Source organism: Zophobas morio, unplaced genomic scaffold, assembly GCF_036711695.1.
Source record: "Zophobas morio isolate AGI-343-1 ecotype UQ-CSIRO unplaced genomic scaffold, CSIRO_AGI_Zmor_V1 ptg000021l, whole genome shotgun sequence".
In the NCBI taxonomy this organism is placed as follows: domain Eukaryota; kingdom Metazoa; phylum Arthropoda; class Insecta; order Coleoptera; family Tenebrionidae; genus Zophobas; species Zophobas morio.
This window is the reverse complement of record NW_026972126.1, coordinates 22,978,231-22,996,053: the sequence shown is the minus strand read 5'-3', so window position 1 is coordinate 22,996,053 and position 17,823 is coordinate 22,978,231. Positions and strand designations below refer to the sequence as shown.

The 17,823-nt window shown below is 35.8% G+C and overlaps 2 protein-coding genes across 2 annotated transcripts; both read right to left on the bottom strand.

Annotated features, from left to right (window-relative positions):
* Positions 1 to 670: 670 nt before the first annotated feature.
* On the bottom strand, positions 671 to 2,349 carry LOC135133362 (hydroxysteroid dehydrogenase-like protein 2). Its single transcript, XM_064061754.1, has 6 exons — positions 2,207 to 2,349; positions 1,988 to 2,151; positions 1,728 to 1,941; positions 1,474 to 1,679; positions 1,003 to 1,423; positions 671 to 957 (listed from the first exon to the last, which is right to left on the bottom strand). The coding sequence occupies exons 1-6, from the start codon at positions 2,218 to 2,220 to the stop codon at positions 735 to 737; spliced, it is 1,242 nt and encodes a 413-aa protein (XP_063917824.1). The 5' UTR covers positions 2,221 to 2,349; the 3' UTR covers positions 671 to 734.
* Positions 2,350 to 2,623: 274 nt separating this feature from the next.
* Positions 2,624 to 17,608, bottom strand: LOC135133361 (protein singed wings 2). Its single transcript, XM_064061753.1, has 6 exons — positions 17,398 to 17,608; positions 10,569 to 10,833; positions 10,368 to 10,518; positions 3,074 to 3,672; positions 2,932 to 3,021; positions 2,624 to 2,881 (listed from the first exon to the last, which is right to left on the bottom strand). Exons 1-6 carry the CDS (start codon positions 17,412 to 17,414, stop codon positions 2,699 to 2,701), a joined length of 1,305 nt encoding a protein of 434 aa, XP_063917823.1. The 5' UTR covers positions 17,415 to 17,608; the 3' UTR covers positions 2,624 to 2,698.
* Positions 17,609 to 17,823: the final 215 nt, after the last annotated feature.

The following is a 17,823-nucleotide window of genomic DNA, read 5'->3' as shown; positions in this document are numbered from 1 at the left end:
GGGGAATGTAAAAGGATGGCCCACAATGCAGCTGAATAACTTCACTTTTAAAAATTAACCAATAACACGAATAGACCTAGATACATAGAATAATTAGCCTCATGTAATTTTGTTAGCTTTGCAATTTCTCACCTCATACATTTTTTTTCTATCTCACAATTTTAACTTCAGTAATTTTCTTTGTTGTATAATTTAAACCGAACCTAAATTTTCATGCTCTGCAGTTTCTAACCTCACGTAATTTTTTTATCTGCACACGTTTTATTTCACACCAGATTGTTTTTGTGTTTTATAAATTTTTGCTAGTCTTTTTTTTCCATGTAATTATTTTGTTGATTAATGTTTCCATCATTTAAATTGTCTGATGTCCAATTCACAAGAATGTATCCCTTACTTCTTTTTGAAACTTTTACACTTGTTCAGTTGTAGTTTAACATCAGAGTTCTAGAAATTGAACATTTAACTGGAATTGCGGTAAATAACGCAGGAACACGTGGCGAAAGCGCATTGTCGAGCTAGCGGTTGCGCCATCTGCACGAAAGATGCAGGCCTTGAATAGAAGTCAGGGGAGCGGTCGGGATAACGTGACGCTGTCACCTTACTTGTAGCCGTGATTTCCAACGGAACAGGACCTAAGGGGTGGTATTTGTTACAAGATTGGTAGCCCTACTAAACGGAATAAAATAAATGTTTTATTTTTAATGCTTGTACAAAAATTATAATTATTTCTTATTTTAGAGCTTCGCTTTCAACGACGACATCAGTGTGTCCAAATTCATCGCTTTCTGCATATTCCCGCTGATTTTCAGCTTCCCGGTCATGAAAGCGGACGCCGGCTTCAAGCTTCCAGTGAACATACTGAAGAAGTTATTAGTATCCATAGTCAGTGTAGCGTCGGGGGGTGAAGGGGCATCTCCCCGCCCACAGGCGCCCTTCCCGTTCTTCAAATCGACGAACCTAGAAACAACCCTTAAAAAAAATACATACAAAAAAGGATCGTACCATTTCCCATCTTCGTCTCCTGTAACGACGAACTGGAAGATCGCCTGAGTTTTCTGGACAGCCTCTGCAGACAAGTTCTGTTCTATGGCTTTAAAAACGTTAACGATTCTGCCGTCGCCTTGTATTTTCGGAGTGGCCAAACTTGGTCTATCGCTGGAGCGGTTTTCCATTTCGGAGATATTCTCGTCGACGAAGCCGTCGGGTATTAGTTGGTCTTTGTAGGCAGGGTCAATGCAATACTGATCAAAATCTGTGACACCCCGATCCCTCAGAACCTGCTCGTCGATAAAGAAATTCCCTGTAGTGGTTTTAGGGTCTGAAGTTAAGATGGCGTAGGCTGCATCAGCCATTATTTCTGGTTTTCGATTGTACTTGGCGGACTCGGGACCCGTGAGCATTTCCATAGCGGCCGTGTACACCCCTAGAGCGCAAAAATTTCTATTATTTTAAATTTCAAGGTTTAAACAACACCTGTTTTTGGCCATAGCGCGTTCACTCCAATGTTGTCCGCCCGGAATTCCTCATGCATCCCCAACACACACATGGACATGCCATATTTCGCCATAGTGTACGCCACATGGTCTTTGAACCATATGGGTTTCATGCTCAGCGGCGGCGACACGTTCAAAATATGAGCGTGCGCGCTTTTTTGCAAATATGGATAACATTCTTTTGACCTGCGTTTGCGTTATTAAAACAACCAATCACCACTGAACCAAACTCACACTAGAAACGTGCCCCTGGTATTGATATTGTGCATCAAATCGTATCTTTTCATATCAGTAGCCGGCGTCGGCGTGAGAGAAATCGCAGAGGCATTGTTAACAACAATGTCAATGCCCCCGAATTTTTGGACCGCTTCCTGGACGGCCTTACGGACTTGCTGCTCGTCTCTGACGTCGACGATGCAAGGCAGGCTTTTGCCCCCGGCAGCTTCAACTGAACAACACAAGCGTTTATTTTTTTTATTAAGGGTGCGTTTTACCTTCTTCGCAAGTCGTGTAAATGGTTCCGGCGAGTTTGGGGTGGGGGTGGGCCGTTTTGGCTGCCACTACGACGTTGGCACCGTCTTTGGCGACTTTGAGGGCTATGGCTTTGCCGATGCCTCGACTGGCCCCAGTTATAAAAACCGTAAGTCCGGCTAATTTTCTGCAGTTAAATAAATCAGTGCCTATAGGGAATGGTTTCAAAGATTAGTTCTTACCCGGTGTTGATCATTTTGTTGCAGAGAGTGTGTTATTACTTAACAACTGCAAGTAATGTGAGTGTGGGGTTTATATAGATAAAAAAAACAATAATAAATGATTAGGGTACAAAGTTCAAAAAGTTTGAGTGCCACCACTGAACTGTCACCTGTCAGCGTAACGTGCAGCTGGAACTACGAAGCAAAACAACTACCAAGTTAAATGGGTTGCAGAATTTTTTTACAACCAAGTAATAATACTGTTGTCGATTTTACACTCTCTGAATTTTATAACACTTCTCCAGAAGTTATAATTAATTATTTATTTATTTATTTCGTTGTAGGTGCTTTGTATATGATCAATTAACCTACTCTATTTTAATTTTGCTCCACAACCTTTGCACACTTTATCACTTTATCAAATGACTTAACACTAAATAAAACGAATAAAAACACTTTATTTACATTACGTATTTACAATTATTTAATCACAAAATCTCCCAAAATGCATGACTAGGGCATTTTCGTTACGATCCACGGCAGTCGCCCCGTCTTCTTAAAGTAATAATAATCGTAGGCCAATTTGCCCAAAATTAGCAAAATCAGACTGGCCAAAACCCCATTCAGTAAGTCCAGAGCTTGAACTGAATATTCCGTGGGAGATCTACACACAGAACTTCTGGATAATTCAATAATCTGAAAACACACAGATTGGCACCCCTGCTGCACTTCGAGTTGGTACTCACTGGTAGTAGCGAATTTTCGTCACCCTCGACGTACGAGCACTTAACTTCCCTGAGATCTTGAATCTGGGGGGCGAATTTCTGCAGCATTTCCTAAAAATGTAGTCAAAAATAATCATTTGCGCCACTTTGTAACAGTTCTTACTTGAAACACAGGTGTGAAAACACAATCGCACCTCCACGGATTTCCCCCAAGAAAGAGACTAAGCGCGTTGGGCATGTGGTTGTTTTGTTCCAGAGCGTTATCCAGAGCGTACGTCGGAACCTCAGTCAGTCTATTCCCACTCAGAGAAAACACCCGAAAGTGCTTCAAAAAGTACGACCCTTCCAACTCCTCAATGCTTCTCACTTTGTTATTGTCTAAATACAAATCGAAGACTTTTTTGTACACAGGATCGTGCTTCAGCGGCTTCAGATCTTCGATTTCGTTACCCTCTAGTCTGATTATTCGGCTTTTAGGGGGTAGATTCAGAGGTAGTTGGGTTAAGCTTCTGTACGAACAGTTGACTTCAAAGACGGGCTCTAGACGTTCGTGGGAACCCCATTTTTCGTACACTTTGGGCAAAGTACACGAACAGTAACTAGGGCACTGTTTTTTCAAGTCTTCTGTGAAACCGGCTATGGTTAGTAGGTTTCTTTTGGCGTAGGGGACGCCGAAGCAAGTTAGGTTTTTGAGGTCTTTGACGACGCTTTGGTTTAACTGGGAAACCCAGGCCAAGTCTAACGAACAGTTCCATCTGTTGCCTAAGAACAAACTTCGTTTTAGTATTATGACATTTGACTTGCAGACCGGAAAAAGTATCCGTTCAAATGAAAACTGTGTGGTTGCACAGACAAGAAAGAAAACTGTGACGCATACAAAACCTACTTCCACACCTCTGTGTCACTATACAATAAAACAATGAATTTTTGCAAAATGTATAGAAACCCACAGCGCTGATACTCGTCAGATCATACTTCAGTACTAGTGCAAGCAGTCAACATGAATTACGTACTCTTTTGTTTAATGTTTGTGGTAACTACTGCACAATCTACGGATGGTAAGTAGCATCAGACTTTAAAACCAAAGCTTATTTGCTTTTTGCAGAGGAGGACAGCCTTTTGAGCGATGTTTCTAGCGGTGTTTCTACGGCTGTGTCTGCAGTAACAGCACCTGCGGGAAATCTGTTGCTAGATGGCAACAATATTCTACTGGCTATACCAAAGATGATTGTGAACGCTATCTCAAGCATAATTTCTGGATTTTTATCAAAGTTGTTGCCGGGGTTTGCACCGATAATTGATTTCTTCATAAAACAAGTGGTCGGCGTTATTAATTTAGGAATCAAATTTGTGGGAACATTATTTCGGGGAACTGGCAAGTCCTAAACAGTGTTATCAACGGTAGTCATGCAGATCTTCGATTTAATAGTGTATTGTACTTTTATATAATAAGATCGCACTCAAACAAATATACCTATTCTAAAATTTAATAAGGGTGATTGTACTTAATTGTATTTCTCACCTATTTTCATACCACGCACTGATACCACGACCTCAATTTATTAGACAAGTGACGGTTTAATTTAATTAAATATTGTATTGGTACAAAAACCAATCAATCAACGAATGGGTACCAACCGCCTCTCATGGCTAGACCCACTGCTACCAAATTATCGTTTTTGTAATTATTTACGTAATCTGTCAGAATTTTTGTTTCTTCAGTCTTGCTTTACTTAATTAATTAAAAGAAAATGCTTTTTCATTTTTAACACATCCGGTATTTAGTAATGGTTTTATTTTTTTATTTCTTTGAACCAATTTATTTTTGTGATGTTCAAACTTGAAACTTCTATATTTTCTAATCACCCTTCTAATTTATTTTAGATTCAGTTCCTTCTTGTTTTTTTTTTCATGTGTGTTCCAGTTTTCATATTTTCTCAAATCTTGTTATCGAAAGCACAATTCTCTACATTTTTTTTAACAGATTCGACCTTTTTTAGTGGTTGGATTTTTTGTTTGTATGATTTTCAGCACTAACATGATTTTTACGTTGTCATTAATGGACTTGACTTTTCCGTCTCTTCTAGTTTTTATTTTTACTTATTTTTTTGTCATGTTTAAGCTTTCAACAGTTGCAACTTCCATTTTTTCCTTTGGAAACGTTTATCTTTTAAAATACCACCTGATCAGAAAAGACTGAGTCTGTTGGCAATCCTGGATTTTTAGTTGAAATTGGTATCATGATGCTTTTTATAATTTCCGGTTGTCAGTTGTCAAGAGTAACAGATTGTTGACATTTTTAATTTGGAGATGTATCCAAAACATAACCTAAATTTATAGCGTGTCACACTTGACATATCTGTCACAATTACTTCCGTTATGCCAACATAAATACAAGAAAAGTTCACATGTTTATTTAAGAAGTGCTGCCAACAGACTCAGTTATTTCTGATCACGCGGTATAACTAGCGATTTTTCTACAACCCTGTATTTTTTTTAGTTTCGGTTCCTTCTCGGAAACTAGATTCTTGCCTTTTCTGTGTTTATTTTTCTTATAGTTTTTCGGATTTTTTAAAAATTATATCTCAAAGTGAATATTTCTAAAATCTGGCTCTGAGACCATAAAAATTCTATATTTTTGGAATCAGGCAACTTTTTCAATACTTGAAAATTTCAGAATATTTGGACCATGTTTAAAAATTAACCAAAAAAATGTTCCCATACATTTCGGCCTCCTGAAGTTACTTTCGGTCTCATTTTTTCAGTAAGTTTTCTCCCATCTCCCATTGAAAATTTTGCTTTTTGTTTTTTTTTTTTAATTGAAATGCGAATGACACATGCATAAAAAACTCCGAAGTCGTTATTTCAACTCAAAAGTTACAGTTTTTTGGATTGTTTTTGAAATTAACACGTCGAAATCTATATTCCAGAATTTTTTGAAAATTTTCAGACAACTTTTTGAAAATCAAACTTTTTCGGAATATTTGGATCATGTTCAAAAATTAACCAAAGACATTTCGGCCTCCCGAAATTACTTTAGGTCTCATTTCTTTGATAAGTTGTCCACAATCTCCCATTGGAATATGAGTGTTTTTTGGATTTTTTTTAAATTGAAACGTGAATGACATCCATCAAAAAAAACTCTAAAGTCGTTATTTCAATTATTTTTCGAGGTATTTGGGTACAAATTTACACTTTCAAATACCTCATATTTCATTTCATTTTAGTTTGGTTATTTTCGAAAAATTGTAGGATTTTTTGAAGAAATTAACTACAAACAGCTTCTAGAAGTCGAAATTACAAAACCCGGAACAACCTCATGGTAAAAAATGATAAAAAAAAATCATACATTCGTCAGAAAAAATAATCCAAAGTTGATATTTCAACTGGATTTCCAGATTTTCGGGTTAAAAATTAAATTTTTAAAATCTCTCAAATTTGTCACATTTCATTTTCGATATCCTTAAAAAATTGAAGCAGTTTTTGAAAGAATTCCCATTGAAAAATTACAGTTTTTTGGATTTTTTTTTAAATTACATGTCAAACCGAATATTTCTAAAATCTGGCCCCCAGACTATAAGAATGCTATATTTTTGGTATCAGCACGTCGAAATCTATATCCCACAATTGTTTGAAGATTTTCAGGCAATGTTTTTAAATCAGACTTTTTCAATACTTGAAAATTTCGGAATATTTGGATCATATTCAAAAACTAACCAAAGACGTTTTCAGATACATTTCGGCCTCCCGAAGTTACTTTACGTCTCATTTCTATGATAAGTTTTCCACAATCTCCCATTAAAATATGAGAGTCTTTTGGATTTTTTTTAAATTGAAACGTGAATGATATCCATCAAAGAAAAAACTCTAAAGTCGTTATTTCAATTGATTTTTCGAGGTATTTGGGTACAAATTTACATTTTCAAATACCTCATGTTTCATTTCATTTTAGTTTGGTTATTTTCAAAAAATTGTAGGAATTTTTGAATAAATTACTATAAACAGCTTCTAGAAGTCAAAATTACAAAACCCGGAAAAACCTCATTGTCAAAAATTATGAAAAAAAAATCATACATTCGTCAAAAAAAATAATCCAAAGTTGATATTTCAACTGGATTTCCAGATTTTCGGGTTCAAAATTAAATTTTTAAAATCTCTCAAATTTGTCACATTTCATTTTTGATATCCTTAAAAAATTGAAGCAATTTTTGAAAGAATTTCCCATTGAAAAATTACAGTTTTTTGGATTTTTTTAAAATTACATGTCAAACCGAATATTTCTAAAATCTGGCCCAGAGACCATAAGAAAGCTATATTTTTGGAATCAGCACGTCGAAATCTATATCCCAAAATTTTTTGAAGATTTTCAGGCAATTTTTTTAAAACCGGACTTTTTCAATACTTGAAAATTTCGGAATATTTGGATCATGTTCAAAAATTAACCAAAGACGTTTTCAGATACATTTCGGCCTCCCGAAGTTACTTTAGGTCTCATTTCTTTGATAAGTTTTCCACAATCTCCCATTGAAATGAGAGTTTTTTGGATTTTTCTTAAATTGAACCGTGCATGGCATCCATAAAAAAAAACCTCTAAAGTCGTTATTTCAATTGTTTTTTCGAGATATTTGGGTACAAATTTACATTTTCAAATACCTCATGTTTCATTTCATTTTAGTTTGGTTATTTTCGAAAAATTGTAGGAATTTTTGAAGAAATTAACTATAAACAGCTTCTAGAAGTCAAAATTACAAAACCCGGAACAACCTCATGGTAAAAAATTATGAAAAAAAAATCATACATTCGTCAGAAAAAATAATCCAAAGTTGATATTTCAACTGGATTTCCAGATTCTCGGGTTCAAAATTAAATTTTTAAAATCTCTCAAATTTGTCACATTTCATTTTCGATATCCTTAAAAAATTGAAGCAGTTTTTGAAAGAATTCCCATTGAAAAATTACAGTTTTTTGGATTTTTTTTAAATTACATGTCACACCGAATATTTCTAAAATCTGGCCCCGAAACTATAAGAATGCTATATTTTTGGTATCACCACGTCGAAATCTATATTCCAAAATTTTTTGAAGATTTTCAGGCAATTTTTTTAAAACCAGATTTTTTCAAAACTTGAAAATTTCGGAATATTTGGATCATATTCAAAAATTAACCAAAGACGTTTTCAGATACATTTCGGCCTCCCGAAGTTACTGTAGGTCTCATTTCTTTGATAACTTTTTCACAATCTCCCATTGAAATATGAGAGTTTTTTGAATTTTTTTTTAATTGAAACGTGAATGATAATAATAAAAAAAAACTCTAAAGTCGAAAAGTCAAATTTACATTTTCAAATACCTCATATTTCATTTCATTTTAGTCTGGTAATTTTCGAAAAATTGCAGGAATTTTTGAAGAAATTAACTATAAACAGCTTCTAGAAGTCAAAATTATAAAACCCGGAACAACCTCATGGTAAAAAATTATGAAAAAAAAATCATACATTCGTCAGAAAAAGTAATCCAAAGTTGATATTTCAACTGGATTTCCAAATTTTCGGGTTCAAAATTAAATTTTTAAAATCTCTCAAATTTGTCACATTTCATTTTCGATATCCTTAAAAAATTGAAGCAGTTTTTGAAAGAATTTCCCATTGAAAAATTCCAGTTTTTTGGATTTTTTTTAAATTCCACGTCAAACAGAATATTTCTAAAATCTGGCCCCGTGACCATAAGAATGCTATATTTTTGGAATCTGCACGTCAAAATCTATAACCCAAAATTTTTTGAAGATTTTCCGGCAATTTTTTTAAAACCAGATTTTTTCAATATATGAAAATTTCGGAATATTTGGATCATGTTCAAAAATTAACCAAAGACGTTTTCAGTTACATTTCGGCCTCCCGAAGTTACTTCAGGTCTCGTTTCTTTGATAAGTTTTCCACAATCACCCATTGAAATATGAGAGTTTTTTGGATTATTTTAAATTGAAACGTGAATGACATCCATCAAAAAAAAAACTCTAAAGTCGTTATTTCAGTTGTTTTTTCGAGGTAAGTATTTGGGTACAAATTTACATTTTCAAATACCTCATGTTTCATTTCATTTTAGTTTAGTTATTTTCGAAAAATTGTAGGAATTTTTGAAGAAATTAACTATAAACAGCTTGTAGAAGTCAAAATTACAAAACCCGGAACAACCTCATGGCCAAAATTATGAAAAAAAAATCATACATTCGTCAGAAAAAATACTCCAAAATTGATATTTCAACTGGATTTCCAGATTTTCGGGTTCAAAATTAAATTTTTAAAATCTCTCAAATTTGTCACATTTCATTTTCGATATCCTTAAAAAATTGAAGCAGTTTTTGAAAGAATTTCCCATTGAAATATTACAGTTTTTTTTTTTTTTAATTACATCTCAAACCGAATATTTCCAAAATCTGGCCCCGAGACCATAAGAATGCTATATTTTTGGAATCAGCACGTCGAAATCTACATCCCAAAATTTTTTGAAGATTTTCAGGCAATTTTTTTAAAACCAGATTTTTTCAATACTTGAAAATTTCGGAATATTTGGATCATGTTCAAAAATTAACCAAAGACGTTTTCAGATACATTTCGGCCTCCCGAAGTTACTCTAGGTCTCATTTCTTTGATAAGTTTTCCACAATCTCCCATTGAAATATGAGTTTTTTGGATTTTTTTAAATTGAAACGTGAATGACACCCATCAAAAAAAAAAGACTCTAAAGTCGTTATTTCAATTGTTTTTTCGAGGTATTTGGGTACAAATTTACATTTTCAATTACCTCATGTTTCATTTCATTTTAGTTTGGTTATTTTCGAAAAATTGTAGGAATTTTTGAAGAAATTAACTATAAACAGCTTCTAGAAGTCAAAACTACAAAACCCGGAACAACCTGATGGTCAAAAATTATGAAAAAAAAAATCATACATTCGTCAGAAAAAATAGGCCAAAGTTAATATTTCAACTGGATTTCCAGATTTTCGGGTTCAAAATTAAATTTTTAAAATCTCTCAAATTTGTCACATTTCATTTTCGGTATCCCTAAAAAAATTGAAGCAGTTTTTGAAAGAATTTCCCTTTGAAAAATTATAGTTTTTTGTTTTTTTTTTTTAAATGAAACGTCAAGACTGACAGATGGTTGACATTTTCAATTTGCAGATGTATCCAAAACATAACCTAAATTTATAGCGTGTCACGATTGACATATCTGTCACACAATTACTTCCGTTATGCCAACACAAACACAAGAAAAGTTCACATTTTTGTTTAAAAAGTGCTGCCAACAGACTCAGTCATTTCTGATCATACTTCTTCTTTATTTTTTGCATGTGTTCCAATTTTCAATCTTGTTTATTCATACCACTCCAAGTGAAATTTTAAAAATAACGAACAACAAAATTTTGACAGCATTTTCATTAAAAATCCACTTGTACTCACCTGCCAAAAACAGACTCTTCAACTTAGGAACCGAAATATCCCCCAACCTCTGCAGGTGGTTCCCCTGAAGATTCAAACTTTCTAGTTCCGGAAAATTCCGGAGGAACTTGTTACCGATATTTTCAACCCCGACACGAACAAGCTGCAACACCTGCAACCACCCAAAATGTCAATCCGTCCGACTAACACTAATCACGTTACTTTGACTTTGTTGTCACGTGTGGGTGACATAATCCTGCTGATGTTGCCATCGTAGATCGAAACGTTTTCTACTTCGGGATACTTCGTCAGCATGTAGTGCAAGTCGAGGTCATCCTGCTGAATATCTTTTAGTTCTAGAGTGGTCAAATTCGGGGGAAAGTCTTGCTCCGGCGAGGGTAGAAAATTCACGCAGGTTAGGTGCTGAGGGGTGGTGAGGGAGCAGCCGGTGGTGTACGGGAAGCTTGATACGTCAACAAAGAAAATCCTGACGAAAAAAACTAAGTTGCAGTATTGTTTAGTAACAAATTAAATTCTTGCAAGTGGGTCAGTGCCCAGTGTGGGAGAAAAAACGGACTAGACTGCCTTGGGTCAAGGTCTGGGTTCTTTCAAGAGAATCTCTGACTAAGTCAGCGTTACGTGTACGATTTGCATTTTAATCGCTTTTTAATTATTTAATTTTTCACAATAATTCTCTAATAGTTACAAATTAGACCCGATCGCTGACTTTCTCTCAAAATCCGGCCCGAAGGATCCTGATTTGCAATTAGATCTACATAATTACACGTTCGCCGGCTAATAATTAACGTATTCTCAATAAAACTCTCAACCTTGTCCTTAATAGCATTCAGGCTGCGTATTGTTCAGGCTTTCCACATGGAATTCTGGAACCAACGGAAACTTTCGACTAAAAACTTCACGAATTCAAATCCATTCAACTCACGCAATGCTCGAAACAACGAGCTTAAATTGTGGATCGATGTTCTTAAGAGCAAAAATGAATTGTTGGAGAAATAAAAGCCTGAAGTTGGGTGTGGATCGAGTCGTAAAAGTTGGCGGGTTATTAAAAAGTCAAAATGTGGTGGAGCGACAAGATTCAGCGGTATCGATTTCTCCCTCTTAGAAAAACCCATTTTGAAATAATCCTGTTGACACTAGTTCTTACGTAATAACCGAAACCATAACAACGACATACATCCTTATTGATCAAAAATTTAGAGAAAGCGAAGGCTGTTTTAATCGGAATGTCGCAGGTGGATTCATAAACCACGACTACAGGAAGGGGTAATTTCCAAACACCGGGTATAAGTTTATTTGGATTTCCTGCAGCAAAATAAACATCCCGCTTTGTAATTATACCAAAACATAATAATAAAAGCAAATACCAATAAATAAAATAATGTTGAATACACATGAATAAATTTATTTATGGTTTGTTGCTGCAGGATTAATATTACTGACGTCACGATATTTGATTTTATATTTTGCGCTGGACCGTTAATAAACCCGTGTATGCGTAATATATTAATTAAATTTCGAAGCAATCAGAGCATTATGTATCCACTGTTTACACGCCACGTTAATACCCACTAGATTACAATAATAACCTTATTTTGTATGGTGGGGGGAGTAGTGGGAGTCGGTTCCTACTATTCTTCTAGAAAAACATCTACGATAAGTAGTAATTTTCTCTCGCGATCAATAAAACGCCTACGATTTTATTTTTAAATCTGTTTCCTGTCTAGAACACACACCGTATCTTTGGAGTGTTTGCAAAATCTGTTAATTACCGAGCGATGATTGATGTGCTATTATCAGCACAGTTTGTATCTCAATTTAGTTTATTGCTGCCCGAAATTTTCGACTCATAAAATCCCATTTTATCGAAGTCGTTCTATTAGATTTGTTCCATCCAGAATCGAATAAAATCGCTAGCTGAATGTCACCTAATAACCATATGATCGAAAAATAAAGTTGTCTAGTAAGCCATGGAATTTATTTTCAAAATAGCGATGAGCGTTAGACAACTTCAAGTATCTCAAAACCGGTCTTATTTTAATTAGATTATAATTAAAATGGTAGATTATACTACATACTACACTTCAAACGACAAAAACTGATACCTAATATCGGATTTAATGACGTGTATTTACTCAAATCGAGTCACTGGTTCAGAACTGCAACTGCATTTAATTTAACCTCCGATATGAAATCTATTCCCTAGCGAAATTAAATTGCAATTATGCTTGATAATTGAACTACCTCTCAAGTTTACTATTCTATTACCAGCAGTCACTTAATCCCAAACAAACTATTTTCCTCAAAAATTACTCAATGTTTACCCACCAGCAAAACAATCTTGGAAAACAGAATTCCTTATCACGGATTATGCATTTACGTAGTTTATTTTTCTCAAACACGTCTCCGTTTTAATGTTACGTTATTTTAGCAACAATAAATTTCTCTAAATGGGTCCACAATTTGCAAAAATTTTCGATATAATGTAAATTTTTATTTTAACGTAGCATGCACTGATTGGCTCTAATTTGTCTGATGTAGTTGTCAAATCAGTGATGCCAACTACACAGGTTGGACATGGCTTTGGATTTCCATTAAAAACCGTGATCGATGACCGCATAACCCTGACGTCATTATCTAAAAAAAGTAAAGTTGTTTATTTAAAAGATTTTTCTCTCGTTCTCTACTAGCCCCGCCTACCACCCCTTTATATTCTTGCATGATATTTCATTTGCCAAAATTAGTCGTGTCTTGGCAAGTCCTAGCCCCGCCCACCCGCCCTTTATTTTCTTACAGGATATATCATTTGCCACAATCAGTCGTATCTTGGCAAGTACTAGCCCCGCCCACCCGCCTTCTATTTCTTTGGAAGATATGTCATCTGCCAAAATCAGTCTTATCTTATCAAATACTAGCATAAGACTGATTTTGGCAAATGTCATACCTTCCAAGGAAATAGAGGGTGGGTGGGCGGGGCTAGCATTTGATAAGATAAGACTGATTTTGGAAAATGACATACCTTCCAAGGAAATAGAGGGGGGCTTTATTTTCTTAGAAGGTATGTCATTTGGCAAAATCAGTCTTATCTTGACAAAAATTAGCCCCGCCCACCCGCCCTTTATTTTCTTACAAGATATATCATTTGCCAAAATCAGTCGTATCTTGGCAAGTACTAGCCCGACCCACCCGCCCTCTATTTCTTTGGAAGATATGTCATCTGCCAAAATCAGTCTTATCTTATCAAATACTAGCCCCACCCACCCACCCTTTATTTTCTTAGAAAGTATGTCATTTGCCAAAATCAGTCTTATCTTATCAACTATCAGCCCCGCCAACCCGCCCTCTATTTTCTTAGACAGTATATCATTTACCCTAAGGGCGGGTGGGTGATGTTAGTTTGCAAAGATAAGACTTATTTTGGCAAATGATATACCCTCTAAGAAAATAAAGGGGTGGGGGGTGGGGTTAGTTCGGCAAATACCATACCTTTTAAGAAAATAAAAGGTGGGAGCATGGGGCTAGCATTTGATAAGATAAGACTGATTTTGGCAAATGTCATACCTTCCAACGAAATAGAGGGTGGGTGGGCGGGGTTAGCCTTTGATAAGATAAGACTGATTTTGGAAAATGATATACCTTCCAAGGAAATAGAGGGTGGGTGGGCGGGGCTAGTACTTGATAAGATAAGACTGATTTTGGCAAATGACATACTTTCCAAGGAAATAGAGGGGGGCTTTATTTTCTTAGAAGGTATGTCATTTGGCAAAATCAGTCTTATCTTGACAAAAATTAGCCCCGCCCACCCGCCCTTTATTTTCTTACAGGATATATCATTTGCCAAAATCAGTCGTATCTTGGCAAGTACTAGCCCGACCCACCCGCCCTCTATTTCTTTGGAAGATATGTCATCTGCCAAAATCAGTCTTATCTTATCAAATACTAGCCCCACCCACCCACCCTTTATTTTCTTAGAGAGTATGTCATCTGCCAAAATCAGTCTTATCTTATCAAATACTAGCCCCACCCACCCACCCTTTATTTTCTTAGAGAATATATCATTTGCCAAAATCAGTCTTATCTTATCAACTATCAGCCCCGCCAACCCGCCCTCTATTTTCTTAGACAGTATATCATTTACCCCAAGGGCGGGTGGGTGATGTTAGTTTGTAAAGATAAGACTTATTTTGGCAAATGATATACCCTCTAAGAAAATAAAGGGGAGAGGGGTGGGGCTAGTTCGGCAAATACCATACCTTTTAAGAAAATAAAGGGTGGGAGCATGGGGCTAGCATTTGATAAGATAAGACTGATTTTGGCAAATGACATACCTTCCAAGGAAATAGAGGGTGGGTGGGCGGGGCTAGAATTTGATAAGATAAGACTGATTCTGCCAAATGACATACCTTCCAAAGAAATAGGAGGCGGGTGGGCGGGGCTAGAATTTGATAAGATAAGACTGATTCTGGCAAATGACATACCTTCCAAGGAAATAGAGGGCGGCTTTATATTCTTAGAAGGTATGTCATTTGGCAAAATCACTCTTATCTTAGCAAGTACTAGCCCCGCCCACCCGCCCTTTATTTTCTTGCATGATATGTCATTTGGCAAATTTAGTCTTATCTTGGCAAGTACTAGTCCCGCCCACCGGCTCTTTATTCTCTTAGAGAGTGGGTCATTTAACAAAATTAGTTTTATCTTAGCAAGTATTAACCCCGTCCACTCGCCCTTTATTTTCGTTGAAAGTAGATCATTTCCCAAAATCAGTCTTATCTTGGCAAAAATTAGTACCGCCCACCCGCCCCTTATGTGCTTACAGGGTATGTAATTTGGCAAAATCAGTCGTATCTTGGCCCCCCACCCTGTATTTTCTTACAGGATATGTCATTTGCCAAAATTAGTCGTATCTTGACAAGTACTAGCCCACCGCCCTTTTTTTACAGAGTATGTTATTTAGCAAAATCAGTCTTATCTTGGCAAGTACTAGCCCCGCCCACCCGCCCTTTATTTTCTTACAGGGTATGTCCTTTGGGAAAATCAATTTTATCTTAGTAACTTCATGTGGGGTGTTCGGTTAAAAAAGTCATGAAGTTGGCTTTGATTTTTTGTAAACGTTATGTCTACAATTAACCTAAAATTTACTCGATGACAGCCGACAACACGGAAATGTCAATTGTATGGAGCGGTATGAGTTAATAAAACACACGCGTTTCTCTTTACGTTTTCTTCTATCAAAAAAGCAACGCCAACTTGATGACTTTTTTAATCGAACACCCTGTATTCAACTCGTATTGCAATTTAAGTTCAAAACAAAATATTTTTTAACACGAGGAAAGTGTTTTTCAAAAATTTTTTTTAAAGTTTCCTCGACGTTTTATGCTTCCTATAACATGAAAAATTAGGTCCGCCGTTTTGTAAATATCGTGTAGATAATGAAACGCTAACCAAAAATTGTCTGTTACCCCTACCAAAAATTCGACGACGTCATCTCAATATATTGTCAAGTAAATTGTATTTAAAATGTCCAAAATCATATAGTTCTATATAGTTTGTGATTTACTAAGCCTATTTTTAAGCCTGCGTGCGGAATTTTTTCGAAAAAAAAAGGTCCAAAGTGATTCAAACAGAACTTCCCTTGCTTTTGAAGGACAATCAAACAAATCCAGTCTAGAAAAACGATAAAATTTTATTTTGCGAATTTTATTTTGTGATGACACTTATAAGAATTTTCATGTTTCCTTGACATTTCATGGACCCTAGAATATGAAAAATTTGGCCTCCCGTTTCCATTCTATAAGGAAAATAATCTCTGAAACTATCAGAAGCATTGCTGTGAAATTTTAGACGCATTTACAAAGTATCGATGCTCTAAAATAATTCAGACAGAACTTCCTTCGCCTCTGAAGTACAATCAAACAAATCCAGCTTCTTAGAAAAATGATAAAATTTGATTCTGCGAATTTTATTTTGTTATAATACCCCCTGTTAGGCAAAGAAGCATTTAAGGCGCATTCATAAACCACAGATATAGAAGTACGTTATTTTATAAAATTTAAGTGGGATTTATTAATATTAATCAATTTTGGTGTAATTCTAATGAATATAAATGGACAGAAATACCACGTAATAATTTGCACGTTTTAAACAGAATTTAGCAAGCAAAATTTTTCCGTGACGCCATCTTTAGAGGTGATAAACACATAAAATTTAATTAGCGATTTACCGTGTTTACGATAATCTTAAAACACTTGCAAGAATTCAGAGCGTTCGATGTTGTTATACAATTTTGATTATTTTTCCAAAAATCTGGTTGTCGAAGGTAAAAAATTAAGGCGGATTCATAAACCACGTGTATAGAAGTACGTTACTTTATAAAATTTAAATAGAATAATCTCTGAAACCATCAGAAGCATTTAAGGCGCATTCATAAACCCCAAATATAGGAGTACGTTTACACATGCTTTGGGGTCATCGCGAACATGCAAACCTCTAATCCGAAATTATGTGTTCATCCCTTCCAAAACCCCGATGACGTCACCTCAAAATTTTCGTAAATAAACCTCCCTTGAACTTTATAGTGTGACATGCTTTCGTTTAGCAAATTTTACAATTTGTCTGGGAATTCACAAAATGAACTCCTAGACAGGCAATGACGTCATCACAAACGTTTATTAAAAATGTCTTTTGTCTCACTCGAGTCACTTGCGAAATCTTTTCATACAAAATGTTTTAACTTTTGCACAAAAAATGTCATCATAAACGTTAATTCATTCACCTTAAGTGACATTTATTCACATTTATTGTGATATCGGATCGCCCGTTTCGGAGACTGCATTTAATAAAACCGTCATCAGGCGACACATGACAGACACATGGCAAACGCGAAATCAACAGTCACCCGAATAACCCAATAAAAAGCGCATTATCGCACCGCACCTCAATTGTTTTTTCTACGCCGACTTTTCGAACTTAGTGCATCGCGCGAAATGGGTCACTTATTTCAGGCCGCGCAAATTTTCCGATACAATTAGCTCACCAGAATATCGCCAGCATTTTATCCCTTTCTCGCGCACATTTTCACTTCCCCGAAAGCGGCGTTCACGGAGCGACAGCGAGCGAAGAGTGAGTTGAGGCTGCGGACGGTCGTGCGTCAAGGTGATGTGCTCTTTGCAGGTGATCCAAATTGGTACTAATTGCGCGAAATGACGACTTTTCATGATCAAGATCGGCGGGGGACCGCGCGGAGGAGGGGGAAACCGGCGGAAAAATTGCTGCGAGTCGGTGTGGAAAGCGGGGGAAAATAAAACAATTTTCGCGATTTTTTGTTGTTGTAGTGGCTGAAATTATTAAATGAAAGAGCGACAAAACTATATAGGGGTTTCATTGTTGACGCGACACACTAAAAACCAACAAAAAAGAATCAAGGCGAAGAGTGGGGGTCGGACCAGCATCTGCATTGAAC

Bases quoted from the DNA above. Each gene is read 5' to 3' on its own strand.
- LOC135133361 (XM_064061753.1), bottom strand. The intron at 3,673-10,367 runs GTGAGTACAAGT...GTTTGTTCTTAG, and splicing joins GAAGAGTCTGTTTTTGGCAG to GCAACAGATGGAACTGTTCG. The intron at 2,882-2,931 runs GTGAGTACCAAC...GTGTGTTTTCAG, and splicing joins ACGAAAATTCGCTACTACCA to ATTATTGAATTATCCAGAAG.
- LOC135133362 (XM_064061754.1), bottom strand. The intron at 1,942-1,987 runs GTAAAACGCACC...TGTGTTGTTCAG, and splicing joins TTACACGACTTGCGAAGAAG to TTGAAGCTGCCGGGGGCAAA. The intron at 1,424-1,473 runs GTGTTGTTTAAA...TTTGCGCTCTAG, and splicing joins CGCGCTATGGCCAAAAACAG to GGGTGTACACGGCCGCTATG.